The following is a 15,994-nucleotide window of genomic DNA, read 5'->3' on the forward strand; positions in this document are numbered from 1 at the left end:
CTGTGTTAATCTAATGGCGCGATTAACTGTGAATCAAGTTATTCCAGCACTTATTCCAGCGTCGAGGGCCGGTGTAGCTTGCTCTACAGAGTCCACCCACCGTTTTGGAGTCTAAAGATGGTTCTTAAATAGAATCTAAACCGGTCGCTGTAATAAAAATAAAAAGTTGCGATCAAGACTGTTTTTATTCTTTAAATTCTGGGAGAACATTTGTAGCAATCGAAAACTGTTGGCAGACGGTTTATCTACAACGAATTTTTGCCTGACGCAGCCTACTATCCGAACACGTCTTACATATATCCGCAGAGATCGGATAAAATTTGTTGCACCCTGTTGGCAAAATGTCCGGATTCGAGTCTCGGTCCAGGCAACCGTTTCAATTATTTTAACAACAGTTCGTAACAATAGCAGTTGCTTTCGTCATTTGTTGCACAGGCAGCATCATTCTACAAGAGGTACGCTATAGGATATCGCCTGAAAGACATTCTGAGCTCCTTGATAGATCGTAAACGAGTAATCTTTAACTATCAATTTAAATCACTTGAGACAAGGAAACACAGTTTTTGCATGTATTTCACAATTTATTATTTTACATGAGGATGGTTTCGGATTATAAGCTCATTTTCTAGTGATACTATTTCAAAAATGTTGATCACGTTTCTGGTGTACTGTGTCCACAAAGCATCTACAGCCATCAAAGTAATTACGTTGTATTATATCGTGTTCCTACAATATACACCAGAAACATTGAGGGATAATATGAGACACTGATGATTTAATATATAATAGGTCACTGGTTTAATATGTTATCACTAAACAATATTGAGAACGGGTGAATACATTACAGAGCAAAATTTTTCCCTACACGGTATTGACAATAGGCCATTATTGACTTCATAAAAGATAGCCAGCATTGTTCCAATAATTTTCGCTCTTTTTAAGCATGGAATTTTAGTCGCCCCAGATAGTCCCCCCTGATTGCTGCCGGCACGGTAGCTCAGCGTGTTCGGTCAGAGGGTTATCTGCCCTCTGTAAAAAAAAAAAAATCAGTGACGAAATTGAAAAAGCGTGATGGGACGTTCACCCTGAATAAATAGAACTAACAATACCGAACAAAATGAGGTCAAAAACAAAAAGAAGTGGTCAGCGTGACGGACTGTCATATCAAGGGGCCCGGCTTCGATCGATTCCCGGCTGGGTCGGAGATTCGGAGATTTTCTCCGCTTAGGGACTGAGTGTTGTGTTGTCCTAATCATCATCATCTCATGCCCATCGACACGCAAGTCGCCGAAGTGGCGCCAACTCGAAAGACATGCACCAGGCGACTGGCCTACCTGACGGGACATTTCATTTCAGTACAAATTGTATATGAACAGTAGAGAATGGCTGACAAAAGGGAAAGGATTAATTTATTTTTCTTTAAATATTAATGCAGTGCCGGTATACAGAAGTGGTCGTACAGTAGTAGTTCTGGGTGGACGTTTGGCCTTTACGACTAATTTATAATATTCAAAGGTCTCAAAGTACATGTTGTCTCTCTCTGTGGCCTCAGTGCAACATTTCAATAGTACAGATTATTTGTGATTCACTTCTAAACAATGCTGTGCGGATGTGAAATCTGTTTTCTTCTACCTGGTGCATACATTCCCTACACAATGCGAGTTACAGGTTTGCTACCAACCCATATATTCAAAGTCTCATTTCTGTCTTCTAGAGTATAATGTTCATAGAAAAACAAATAGTATGATTTCTTGGTCGTTGCCATTCATTGAGGTAGTAATGACTACTACTACCGCATACTGCAGCCACACAGATGCTCACTGGTGTCAACTATTCCGAATTCAGCTGATTCAGCAGCGCGAAGTAGGAGTAGGAAGCGTTTATCAGCTGCAAAAGAAAGACAGGAATAATTAACTTCAGTACGGTGGAGATATCACTCATCATGACAAAACTTGACAGCAGGATTGTTTATCTATTGCCCACAAAAATTATCTTTCGTATATAACAATGAACCGTCAATAATTACTCCTGCAGAAATAAGGTGTGTCTCTACAGAATCTCCAGGAACAGGAGTCTGTGGGAAACACCTGTCAGAAGAAGGGACTGGATAATTCAACAGGTCTTACGAGATTACAGAGTGGTTTCAACGATACTAAACGGAGCCATAGAAATAACAACCGCAGGGGAAGACAGATATAGAGGTAAGTCTAACAACTGAAGACATCGTGTTAAGTCTTCTTCTTAGGTGAAGGAGGGTAGAAATTTGACGCGAGTAGCACCAGGGCAGACAGAAGAGTCATGAGAATATAAAAAATTAATGTATTGAAACTGACAGAAATCGGGTTTCAAATAAGTCTCTATTTCACTTTAGTGTATTGCTATATACTTTTAAAGATATGAATTTTTCTACCATATGGTTATTCTCTAGAAGACTGACCAGTAGGAATGTCTCCCTGGTGATGGTGTAGAACTTGCTGGCGGTTAGCAGCAGGGGACGCCCCGTGCGGCACTGGAAGATCCGCAGCTCCCTGAGGAAACGTGGGGATCCCCCAGTCCAGTCGCAGCTGTACGCAGACACCTGCAGGCGCTCGCTCTGCAAACATAACGGAAAATTGAAATCACAAATGGCATCTTATGATTTTTCTGCTGGTGTCAGTTTTCGTCATCAGTAGGCAGGATCGTTTTTCTCAGATATTTGAAAATACAGGTTGAGGCAGCCAAGACAGGCCTCCTGAAACATATCCAGAACGAGTAAATACATTAAGAGCGGTTTATAGTGGAGAACGTGGTGATATTTCCAAAGAGCGCATGTAATTTTTAATGTTTATAATCGTAGCTGCTGAATTGTGACACAGACTTTGTTGTTTATATATATGTAATACAAATACGTATTTCTTCTGAGGTGTTGGAAAGAAACTTCGAAGACTATTTTTCTGATGATACTGTACATGGTTGTTTTTATCGCTGTACAGTCTACATGAACAACCAGAGCAGTGGGCTTTGGAATACTGAAAATTCTCATCAGTTAAATTGAGAGCCACAATGAAATTTTCTCTCTGCAGCGGAGTGTGCGCTAATATGAAACTTCCTGGCAGGTGAAAACTGTGTGGCAGACCGAGCCTCGGCCTCGGGACCTTTGCCTTTCGCGGGCAAGTGCTCTTCCAACTGAGCTATCCAAGCACGACTCACGCCCCGTCCTCATAGCTTTAATTCCGGGAGTACCTCGTCTCCTACCTCCCAAACTTCGCAGAAGCTCTCCTGCATACCACGCAAAACTAGCGCTCCCGGAAGAAAGCTGTGAGGAGGAGGCTTGAGTCGTGCTTGGGTACCTCAGTTGGTAGAGCACCTGCCCGCGAAAGGCAAAGGTCCAGAGTTCGAGTCTCGGTCTGGCACACAGTTTTAATCTGCCAGGAAGTTTTTTAAATTGAGAGCCTCTGTATGATGCTGCAACACGGTTGACATCCTCTCGGTTATTTTAAGAATAGGTTTATCAATTTCAGGTTCAAGAAACAGTACCCTAGTTTACACCAAGATGGAAGAAACGAGCTAACATTTCGTTCTGGGATGTAATATCAAACAACTTGCATGTGACGATAAGTGGCAATCCAACTGGGATGTGAGACATAATTTCGACACACACCTACCTTCAGACACTTGAGGCTTTACCTGGTCGAGACACTGTGGTTTGACTTCAGTGGGCGCCTCACTAAACACTGCGTGACTACACTAAGACTTGGAAAGGGGTCAGCTCCGGATCTACGATATTTCCGAACCGGGGTGAAAACTTGATAGTGCCCCCCACCCCCGCCCCCCCTCAGGTTGAGCATTTGAGATAGGGCGTAAAAATTAAAAAAAAATCAAGTGTCCAAAACCTGTTCATTTTGTAGGGCACATCTTTCTGAGGAGTTTCATATATAAAACATGTATGTTCGAGGAAATGTAAGACACGTTATTTGGTCTTAAGTGTGCCAAAGTGCAGAGTCACTCCTCTCCAAACATGATTCTTCTGTCACACGTCACTGTATTTCGCTCGGTGGAATTCAAACGTGTCTACTTTGTAATAGAAGCCATCAAAAGCCAACAAACCTATATTCAGGACAGTGGAAATTAAAATGTCCTGTGTTGCTTCTCTTGCTTCCAGTCGGCCGCTTTGACATCCTACACTCCTTAACAAAACTCACATTTAGTACTGGGTGAGATTACTTGTAACCAGGAGAATAAGAACCCTTCAGAAAAATTGCACTCTTTATTGCCTGTTAGCTAATAGCTTTCTCTTTTGAGTGACAAATTAAGACAAGAGACAGGGAAGACAGTATACATTTCTTCAATCCTTAGATCTCAGCATGTTTTTCTCTCTCATCTTGCTATAGATTTCGAAGGCGTACTTTCCTTTCTGCGAAAGAATCTATTATCTCATCAAAGTTCGTCAAACGTTTTGCTACATGAAAAATCAAGATGTTGCTATCTAATATTGAAAAAGCCGTTAATGCGAGTACTACCCAAGACTGATGCAGTTTCTCGATTTGATTACGTCTATTTTCTCACTGCCTGCAGGATAAAACAAAATAGGCCTTTCTAATATTGCAGCCAAATAAGCGAGACTGTTTTGACACAAGTGGTCATTTTTATCTACCTCATTTACATAAATAACACGACAGAAAATAATTCACGACATACCACTATTAAGTGGCAATTAGGCGTACTACAGCAAAAAGTTATATGTTAGGAAATAATTTCACATTTCATCCATATGCTCCAGTTCCTCAAGCGGGTGACCGAAAAGTAGTAATACGAAATATTTACATAAAGTTGAGATCGCCATATTCTTCCATAATATTTGTGTGATGTCCCCTTTTTTCTCTTTCCTCGTTCTAACAAACAATCTTGTCATCATTATTTCTGTAACTATACCTGCCATTGTGAAGATTTATTCTCCGGTTAACTTACTAACCCTGCCAGAATCACAGGTTCAGTTATCCCACATTTATTATCCAGTAAAGTGTTATTACGTGTTCGTGTGACGCGTTTTCCGCGCTCTTTCTAGAATAGAACATAAAGCGGCCGTTAACCAGGGACTGTATAACTGGCCCTTAGTAGTGCAGCGATCTGGCAAAACTTTTCTGTCAAAAGTTCATTTTCTTGACCCTTCCCTATTATTCCTTTTAGTCGTTTATTTCCACTGCGGTTGGCTGAATCTACGGATTTCGCTAGTAATTATAACAACGCTGATCAATCGCACACCCAATTGTCCACATAAAGGAACAGCGATTGGCCCGGCCGGTGAGGCCGAGCGGTTCTATGCGCTTGTCTGGAACCGCGCCCCGTCCTCACAGCTTTACTTCTGCCAGTACCTCGTCTCCTACCTTCCAATCTTTACAGAAGCTCTCCTGCGAAACTTGCAGAACTAGCACTCCTGAAAGGAAGGATATTGCGGAGACATGGCTTAGCCACAACCTGGGAGATGTTTCTAGAATGAAATTTGCACTCTACAGTGCAAGTGCTCTACCAACTGAGCTACCCAAGCACGACTCACGCCCCGTCCTCACAGCTTTACTTCTGCCAGTACCTCGTCTCCTACCTTCCAAACTTTACAGAAGCTCTCCTGCGAAACTTGCAGAACTACTTGTTGGCAAAATTGAACTGTCTGATTTTTTTATCGAATGTCCCTCAATGACTTAACATCTGTTGTGTATGAACTACGAATAATGGACGCAGCTGCATAGTTGCAAAATCAAGCAAACGTTTTGGCAACGGCAGATTCCTTTATGAGTGTCATGTATCTATTCAAGACATCCAAAATATTTGAGCTGTTGTCGTCAAAGTACGCATATTGTTCTTAGCTTCACCGGTTTCGCATGCGACATCACCGGCGACCCGCTCCAAGTCATCGGTTAGTTTTCTTTTTATGTGATACTTATTGTCCTTGGGATCCCACAATTTCAGCTTTTCTCTACAAATAGCTATAAGTTATTTAGTTTCTTTGCGGTTATACTCCATACTTAGCGTGGACACACTGCCCCAATGCGAATATAATCACTCAAGGTGTCACTACGCTTGAGAACAGTAAGCCATTTACGCAATATGTGGTATGCCGTAACTTGTCAGACTGTACAATGCATGGCGGCGCAGTGCGATATTTACTTGTCTCTCATGTCCGAAACGATTGGCATGAGAATCCCATTTCGGGTAGAATTCAAAATGCCTGGGAAATACTGTCCTGCAAGCAACTGATTCGAGGTGCAATGCATCAACTCATATGAGTAGCTGTCCAGAAGCAGCCTTGCAACAGTGAGTCGTAGCTTTGCGTCTGAGAGCGTACTAGGCTTAAGACTACTGCAGCGTACGCTTTTGTTCTCTCCGTCTCTTCCTCAGCCGTAAACATGGTGCTCCCAGTCTGGCCATATCTCCTCCTTCCTTGACGAGCTAAACTAGAGAGCTCAGTGATAAAGTATAAATAAGTCTCGGTTTCGATCCCTGGCCAATCCTAGCATTTTTAACTCTCACTTATTACTTCTTTCCCCTCTGACAAAGTTTGCTGATGTGAAAAACGGCGAGGAAAAGTAAGGCTGATACAAATTGTTAAACTTTCAATCAATAAAGTATAGCAACACTATATTGATATACTTTTCAGGTTACTAAAGGTGCTTCATAATAAACAGAGGCGAAATGTTCATGGCAAAATATGAATACGTTAATTCACTCGCAAATACACGTGAACCGGAACTCATTAACATCAGTAGCATTATGTTTTTAATATTAATGTTACATTAACGCCACCTATTTTTCCAAAAATGCATTGTGGTGTGCTTCTTTCTATAAAGTGTCCGTACTTTAGACAACTTTTCCTTCTTCTGGGACGCCGGCCGCGGTGGTCTAGCGGTTCTGGCGCTGCAGTCCGGAACCGCGGGACTGCTACGGTCGCAGGTTCGAATCCTGCCTCGGGCATGGGTGTGTGTGATGTCCTTAGGTTAGTTAGGTTTAAGTAGTTCTAAGTTCTAGGGGACTTATGACCTAAGATGTTGAGTCCCATAGTGCTCAGAGCCATTTTGAACTTCTTCTGGGATCCATGCCACCGGTATCAAAAAGTTCGTACAAAGAACCTTTTCTGCGGTTGGGTTTTATCACGATAGTTGACAACGGTAACGAAAAGCCCCAGCGTGTTCCGCGCAGTAAAGTGCTAACAGCAGAGAATATGAAACTGAGCAAATAAGACCACTTTGAAAGAAGTCATGTATAGTTCGCTGGAAAAGACATTGAACTCTTCAGACGCAAAGAAGCTGCATAGTAAAGTTCACACACGAATTCATCATGCTACTTTTTTCAGTTGCTAGAAGCTGGTCGTGAAGCTTCATACCGAAGCGCTCTTCGAATCGCTGAAAACAAGAAACCTCATCAATAAGAGAGGATCTCATCAAGGTTTGCTTAATAGATACAGTTATGTTGGTTCTAGGAGAGCAACGCGTGGAAAAAATATTTATTTCTAACAACACGATCAGATGTTGCATCGAGGACAAGAGTGTGGATATTTTAGGACATAGTACTCACCGAAATAAGATCAAGTAATTTTTTTGTACTGCAGTTAGGTGAATCGACTGACGTTTCATGTAGTTCCCAGCTGCTTGTCCATGTTCATTTCATAAAAGATGATGGCCTGAAAGAAGGATAATTGTACACAGAATCATTAGACACTACTACACGCAGAGAGAATAATTTCCGATCAGTAACGAATTTTGTTGAAGGAAATAAGTAACAATCGTCGAAGTTGGTTGGTTTGTGTATGTACAGACGGAGCAGCTGCCATTTGGGCGTTCGCTCAGGACGCCACAGATTGGTGAAAAATGTTGCTCCAAATGCAACATTCAGTCATTGCATTATACATCGCTATGCTCTGGCTGTGAAAACACTTCCACCTGATTTGTTAAATGTACTCACTTAGGTAGTGAAGACTGTAAACCGTATCTGAGGTAGTGGAACAAACACAAGAGTTCTCAAAGAGTTGTTCAAAGAGGTTGGAGCGAAATTCGATGTTGTCTTATTCCACACAGAAGTTCGATGACTGTCATGTGGCAAGGTGTTGCATAAAGTACTTGACCTCTTATCACAAACTGGTTTGATTCTGGAAAGGGCGTGGACGGAAATGGAGAAAGATTAACATGCTAAAATAACAGATAATATATTTCTTTCCAAAGTGGCATATCTTGCGGATTTCTTGCTGAACCTCGGCTTTCAAGGAAATGTGGTGAATATTTTGACGGCACAAGATAAAGCTGCCAGTCGTTTTTTTTATTTATTTTTTAGGTTGGGGTTTTACCAGCGCAGGACTGAAGTTCAAGACATTTCGATGTTCCCATAATTGACAGTATTGCTCGATGCCAACAGTGAAAAATGCTCATTGAGAAATGAAATAAGTCACCACTTACCTTCAGTAATAAAGTCTATCGGTAACTATTTTCATGAACTGGAGAACTGGCAAGTAAATGCCTCGGTTTAAAGACCGTTTTCAGGGAGCGAAGGAATATTTTCAGATTGTGAAATTCAAGCGAAAGCAGAATTTCTTTATACTACATGAAGACAACACACTGAAAATAGATTTCTCCAAAACAGAACTGGCAACATTTTGGAGACTGCTGGTTGACGAGTATCCATTATTGTCAGAAAAGTATTGACAATATTGATACCATTCGTCAAATCTTACAGATGTGCAAGCGGCCGGCCGTTGTGGCCGAGCGGTCTAGACGCTTCAGTACGGAACCGCGCGGTTGCTACGGTCGCAGGTCATGCCTCAGGCATGAATGTGTGTGATGACCTCAAGTTAGTTAGGTTTAAGTAGTTCTAAGTCTTGGGGACTGATGTCCTCAGATGTTAAGTCCCATAGTGTTTAGAGCCATTTTAACCATTTGATGTGCAAGTTGCTTTCCGACTATGGTGGCACTGAAAACAAAAGCAAAGAACTGACTGAACTTGGACCACGATTTATGATGTGCATCTTCGAGACCAGACCTAATATAAAAAAAGTATTAAAAATAAGCAATAGCAACCATCTCATTGCCTTTCATTACTTCTTGCTTTAATACAACACTTACAAAAAGATGTAAGTTTTATTTGCTAAGCGTTAACAAAATGTTGTGTATTTTCCTGTAATATTAAAAATTAGAATGTTGAAACATTTTTTTCAATAATAATGAATTATGTGTGGGTCCACCTTTTTACAAGCACACATTTGTTTTGTATTATTACCGATGCGTGTTTCACCACAACTGCGTCATCCACAGTGGGATTTTTCTTTTACTTTTTCTTGCAATTTACACTGTGTGACTCCTGTGACTGTCAGTGGAAATCGTCCACAGGTCTAGATTTGTAAACCATGTCATCCTTGCTGGACTGGTATTGTTCTGAGCTGTGGATGGATTTTATTTTGCGTGTTTTTGTTGTTTTTGTGAATTTGAAATGACGTTTTCTCCTGCTCATTTCTGAAAAACTGCGTCTGGTTATTTTTGTTCACTCTCAACTTTAGTTAGACAGTAAATTTTGTTGGCGGTTTTGGTTACTGTACGATGTAGTTCAGGGAACTTGTCTTAAAAAGTTTGACAACCACTGCCCTAAACTGACTGTCTTATTAGAAGTGGTTTGTGAAAACCTGCCACTGTGAAAACAATGGGTTTATTTATAACTAACTTTTATGCTGCCAGTCACGATTTACTTTTATTTATATTTTACACGAAGCGTTTCGGGAAGTGATTCCTGTTTTCAGCTTCGTTTTTTTTTCTGTGTAGTATGCCGTTTCTACGTATATATATTATTATTATTATTATGTGCGATTGGACCCATACGGATCACGCAAAGCTTTTCCGATTCAATTTTTTAATTCTCCAAACTTCTCTCATTCTTTCCCCATGAATTCTCTTTCTTTCCTCTGTCCATTTTGTCCCCTGTCTCTTGCAAACTTCATTCTCGGGTTGTACTTTCCAACTATTGATTTTTTGCCTGTATACATTTCTGTTTATAACTTCTGAAGAATTTATTTGTGCATTTGCTAGATCTGTTTTGGTTTCTTGTATCCAGGGTACGGTTTTCAAATTTTCAATGTATATTAAAATTTTGTGGGAGAGTCTGGGTGGTGGGAGTCCGTGGATATGACCGTAAAATTTTAGTCTTCTTTTCCGGATGTCTGCGGCGTGGTTAGATAATTTTTCTGTAGTTTTCCGAGACTGTAACCTGTATCCATCTTCCGTTCTTTTTGGGCCAAGAATCTTTCTGATAATTTTGCGTTCCTCTTTCAGGATGCCTTCCAGGTCGCCTTTTCTATGGAGTGTGAGTGTTTCGCTGGCATATAGTGCTTCGGGCTTGTATTGTAGTGTCGTATTTTTGAGTGAATGGAGAGACACTTTTTATTGTAGATATTGTGGGTTTTCCAGTATGCTCTTTTCAGTTTTTGTAGTCGAACTTTTTGTGCAGTTTTCTCTCCCCCTGTGGGTTCTAGGACCTCGCCTAAGTATTTAAAGAATGGAACTCTCTCAATTTGTCCATATTTTGTAGTCAGTTTTTGAGTTTCAAATTTTGAGCAGATGAATTTGGTTTTTTGGAAGGATTTTGCAGCCCAACTTTTTCGGCGCATTCTTTGAGAATGTCTATCTGTTTAATTGCTGTGGTCTCGTTTTCTGCTAGAATGGCCACGTCATCTTCAAATGCCAAGCATGAAATTTTAATACCATCTTTAGATCTTCCTAGTTGTATAGGCTTCCAGTAATTTTGATTCTTCAGTTCTTTTTCCCATTCTCGGATGACTTTGTCTAAGACAAGGTTGAAGAGGAGTGGAGACAAGCCGTCACCTTGTCTGACGCCGGTTTTGATCAGGAAGGGCTCTGATATTTCACCCAGGAATTTTATCTTAGAAGTTGTGTTTGTGAGCATTTCTTTGATAAGGTTTAGGGTTTTCGGATCGAGTCCTAGCTCCTCAAGGATAATAAAGAGAGATTGCCTATAGATTGAATCATAAGCCTTTGCAAAATCAACAAAGGAACAAATGATCGGACTGTTTCTGACTGCTTTGTATTTTAGTGTTGTCTTCAAATTGAAAATTTGTTCTGCACAGGATCGGTGAGGGCGAAAGCCAGCTTGGTATTCACCAATACTGTGTTCGAGTTGTTCTTGTGTTCGTTGAAGAAGACAAGCTGAGAGGATTTTATAAGTGACTTGGAGAAGGGAGATTCCTCGATAGTTGTTTATATCTGCCATGTCTCCCTTTTTATGCAGTGGATGAATTAGGGCGCATTTCCAATCTTCTGGTAGTTTTTCTGTCTGCCAAATGTCTGTGATGATTTGAGTGAGTTCTTTGAGGGAATTTGGTCCAAGATTTTTAAGTAGTTCTGCAGTGATATTGTCTTCTCCGGATGCCTTGTTGTTTTTCAGTCTATGAATATGTCTTTGGATCTCCTCTAGTGTAGGTGGTGGGGATTCTGGATTTGTGTAGATAACAGTTTCTTGAGGGAATCTTGAGGAAGGTTCAGGGCAATTGAGGAGTCCGGAAAAGTATATTGCCAGCTCCTCACAATTTTCCCGATTTGTGAGTGCTAGTTTTCCATCTGGTTTTCTGAAACATAGATTTCGTGAGCCGTATCCATTGATTCTCCCAGCAAAGGTCTTATAGAAGTCTCGTACATTATAGTTACGGAAATTTTCATCATTAGACTCACACTGTTCCTTGAGGTACTTCCTCTTGACTTGTCTGATTGTTTTTGCCACTTGTCTTCTGGTGTTGTGGAAGTGATCTGGATTTTCTGGGGATTTTTTACTGTTATACTTCAGAAAGGCTTTCTTTCTTTCTTCCAGCTCTTTTTCACATCCAGAGTCCCACCAGGGGTGTTTTGTGTTCTTTCTCAATGGGATCAGTTCTTTTGCCTTCTTTGTAATTTTTGTTCGAAATTTTTCCCAAGAGTCAGCTGCTTCCTTTTCCCACTCCTCCTTCAGATTGGTTTCTTTGATTGTTCGTGTGTCAAATTTCATCATGTGTGTTTTCTTCGGATAGAATTTTTTTGGGGTGAATTTCACTTTAATGCGTGTTAAGTAGTGGTCTGAGTCAATGTTCGCCCCTCTGCGGACTTGGACATCATGGATCTCTTTCTGTACGAAATAGGAGATGGTAATGTGGTCAATCTGATATTCGCCGATCTCTTGTATGGGGGACCTCCAGGTCTTTTGTTTTCTAGGTTTTTTTCTCAAAGATGTAGACATTATTTTTAGATTATTTTGTTGGCATAGTTCAATAAATCTCAGTCCGTTTCTGTTGGTGAATCTGTGTGCTGGATATTTTCCTACAGTTTTTTGGTGTTCTTTCTCTCTGCCAATTTGTGCATTGAAATCTCCCATTAAGATTTTGATATCATCCCGGGGAATTTTGGCCATGACATCTTCAAGTTTAGTCCAGAATTTTTCAGTTTGTAGTTGGCGTTTTTTGTTGTCTATGTTTGTGGGTGCATGAACATTTATCAATGTGTATTTCTTGTTGGCGCACTGGATACGTATATATATATTTTTTGACTTGTGAAGTTATGCTTTGTTTTTTGACTTTACTGCAATATATAATATTACCGCCTAATTCTGTAGGTCTTGTCACCAGAGAAAATATACTTCGAAACAAAAGTTAAAAGCATGTCGACGCGGCTGTAGGTATTCAGATTTATTTAACGTCAAATGAACAGATGCCAGGCTTGTGATCTAACCAATATGGATTGCCATCTTAAATAGGCCCGACCTCAGTAAGTGCCTGGCATTTTCTGCACTACACAGTGGTTTGTCGGTTCTACTTATAACTTTGAGTCAACTGAAACTTCAACTGTAATGTCAGACAATTCACTATACCAATTGTTTTCTATCAACATCACAACGTCCTACATCGATTCCTCCAGCGGAAACTTTTTAGGAACACTCTTCGAAATAAATTTCGCTTCATCCTTAATCTTACATAATGCGTTTTCCAGAACGATTTTTTTTTCTTTTCTTAGTCGTCCCTTCCTTGAAATCATTCGTCTGCTGCTTTCCAAGTCGAAAATTTCGTCTTACTTTTAGTTTGTGCCTTTCGCATCCACTCTGGCTCTCTCCGAAAGTTTCCGTAACCACATTATCCTGCCCGTCATGTTGGCGTGGCGTCCTAAGGCGCGATGCCACCCTCTCCTGCTTTCACACAGTCCCTCGAATTCTAATTTCAGCGCTAAAGTCTCACGATCTACCACACGGATCATGATGCTGTTTCCAACAAAATTAGTCTTAATTCTATATACATCTAAAAAAAAGGGCCCAGATAATCATTTCTCTCCTCCACTATTTTAATTTATTAACTTACTAAGTAGGATTTCGACCAGTCTGTACAGTTGAATGATCTACACTTGTCACGTTTCGTGTGATAGTAGCCAACCTATACTCGAAAACACCTCATAATACTGCTACAAATTCATTAGTAGTTTACACTATTACATTGCCCTACATGATATAAGTAAAGGTCCCTTTGTTGGTTGTTATTTCTCTGTAAAACGCCGCGCTATTGTTCACATAACGATCAGATTTCATGGTCAGGGAAAAGATGTGTTGCCACTATTGGCACACCACACTACAGGTCTCACAACTTGCAGAAGATCTTTATGCATGTGATCAGGATTTTAAGAATTCGAACGTGATATTCTGAATTTCTGGTCCCCAAAAAGGCAGCGATGATTCATCAGAAAAAAACGACAATCCAGCGTTAACCACTCCATCATGGACAGTTCATAGTACTCCTCTAGAGTGACAATTTTTTGCAATCTCTATTAGGGGAGGTGACCATCAGCAAAATACTGAATAATCAATAAAAGAGTAATGTTCTGTCAATGGAGGCATGAAATATCACAGGTTTGAACGTGGTAGGGAAGCTAAAAAATCTTAAAAGGTAAATGCTAAGGCTTCTATAGTGAGTGTAGGTGAAGTGAAATGGAAATTAGACCGTCTGATCAGATAAGCATAGGGTAATGTCAACAGCAGCAGAAAATGGTATAATGGGAGTAGGATTCGTTGTGAATAGGAAGGCAGGACAATGGCTCAGTTATTGCGAACCGTTCAATGATATGTTGTTTTTATTGTGATCGACAACAAACCAACACCGACAGCAACAGTTCAGGTGTACGTGCCGACGCCGCAAGCAAAAGATGAAGAGAGAGAAAGGAAGTATACGAGGATACTGAACGAGTAATTCGGTAGATATAGGGAGATAAAAATATAATAGTCTTTTGTAACTGGTATGAAATTGTAGGGTAAATAGTAGAAGGGTTACAGGAGAGTGTGGACTTGGTGGCAGGGACGAGAGAAGAGAAAGACTAATTGAGTTCTGCAATAATTATCAGATAGTAATAGTGAATACTATGTTTAAAAATCACAAGAGCAGTAGGTATACTTGGAAAAGGCAGGGAGAAAATTCCAGTTACATTACATGATGGTCAGGCAGAGATTCCGAAATCAGATATTGGACAGATACAGACTCAGATCACAGTTAAGTAATGATGAAGACTGGGCTGAAGTTTAAGGATTAGACAGAAAGAATCAACGCACAAAGAAGTGGGACATGGTAGTGATATGGAATGAAGAGATATACTTGAAGATATCCGAGACTATAGGTACTGTCGTATTGTGTAGCTCAGTGGGCAATTCAGTTGAAGGGTGGTGAACATTTCTAAACAGAGAAGTTACAGAAGTTGGAAAGGAAAACGTAGATACAAGGAAGGTACTTGCAAAGAAACCATTGGTAACAGAAGAAATACTTCAGTTGATCAACGAAAGAAGAGGGTACAAAAATGTTCAGGGAAATACAGGAATACCTAACTTAACAATGAAACTAACAGAAAGCAGGGACGCTAAGGTGAAATGGCTGCATGTAAAATATGAAGAAATCGAAAAGGAAGTGATTGTCAGAAGGACTGACTCAGCATACAGAAAAATCAAAACAGCCATTTGTGAAATCAAGTGCAGTGCAGTGAGAATTCCACTGTTAATTGTAGAGAAGAGAGCAAATAGGTGGAAAGAGTACAGTGATGGTCTCTGTGGAAGGTTGGACTTATCTGATGACGTAACTGAAGAGGAAACAGGAGTCGACAGGGAAGAAATAGGAGATCCAGTGTTAGAAAAAGAACTGAAAGGAGCTTTGGAATGTAAGGGTAACATTCCATCGGTGTTTCTAAAACCATTTGGGAAATGGAAACAAAAAAAATATTCATTTTGGTGTGTAGAAAGTATGGGACAGGCAATATACCAATAGACTTTCGCAAAAACATCATCTGCACAACTCCAAAGCGAGCAAGAGCCGACAATTGCGGGAATCGTCGCACAGACAAGCTGCTGCCAAGAACAATATACAGAAGAATGGAAAAGAAAATTGAGGAGAAGTTGGATACCGATTAGTTTGGCTTTAGAAAAGGTGAAGGCACCACAGACAGTTCTGACTCTGCAGTTGATCATGAAAGCATGACTGAAGAAAAATCAAGACACGGCCGTAGGATTTGTCGACCCGAGAAAAGCAATGTCAGTTTCAAATGGTTGGAAATTGTGAGAAAAATAGCGATAAGTTGCAGGGAAAGACGGATAACACACAATATTTGCAAGAACCAAGAGGGAACAATAAGACTGGAGACCAAGAAAGAAGTGCCCGGATTAAAAAGACTATAAGACAGGGGTGTAGTCTTTCGCCCCTACTGTTCAATCTATACATCAAAGAATAATGACGGAGATATAAGAAAGGTTCAAGAGTGGAATTAAAATTCAAGCTGAAAGGACATCAGTGATAATATTCGCAGATGTCAATCCTACTCTCAGTGAAAGTGAAGAAGAATTACAGGATCTGCTGAATGGAATGAGCGGTCTAATGGATCCTCAATATGGACTGAGAGTAAACCGAAGAAACACGAAACTAATGAAAAGTAGCAGGAATCGACGAGGAAAGTAATGTATGGAAAATAGTGGCAAGAAGAAGGGACAG

General features: G+C 40.4%; 1 protein-coding gene across 1 annotated transcript in view; it reads right to left on the reverse strand.

The window, feature by feature from the left end:
• Positions 1-1,830: 1,830 nt before the first annotated feature.
• LOC124613758 (odorant receptor 4-like) overlaps positions 1,831-15,994 on the reverse strand; it is a 77,678-nt gene continuing 63,514 nt past the window's right edge. The window contains exons 5-6 of the mRNA XM_047142474.1: positions 2,438-2,593; positions 1,831-1,887 (exon numbers count right to left, since the gene is read on the reverse strand). Coding sequence (XP_046998430.1) covers positions 1,831-1,887; positions 2,438-2,593 — 213 coding nt within the window. The remainder of the gene's footprint in view (positions 1,888-2,437; positions 2,594-15,994) is intronic.

Source organism: Schistocerca americana, chromosome 4 (assembly GCF_021461395.2).
Source record: "Schistocerca americana isolate TAMUIC-IGC-003095 chromosome 4, iqSchAmer2.1, whole genome shotgun sequence".
NCBI lineage: Eukaryota > Metazoa > Arthropoda > Insecta > Orthoptera > Acrididae > Schistocerca > Schistocerca americana.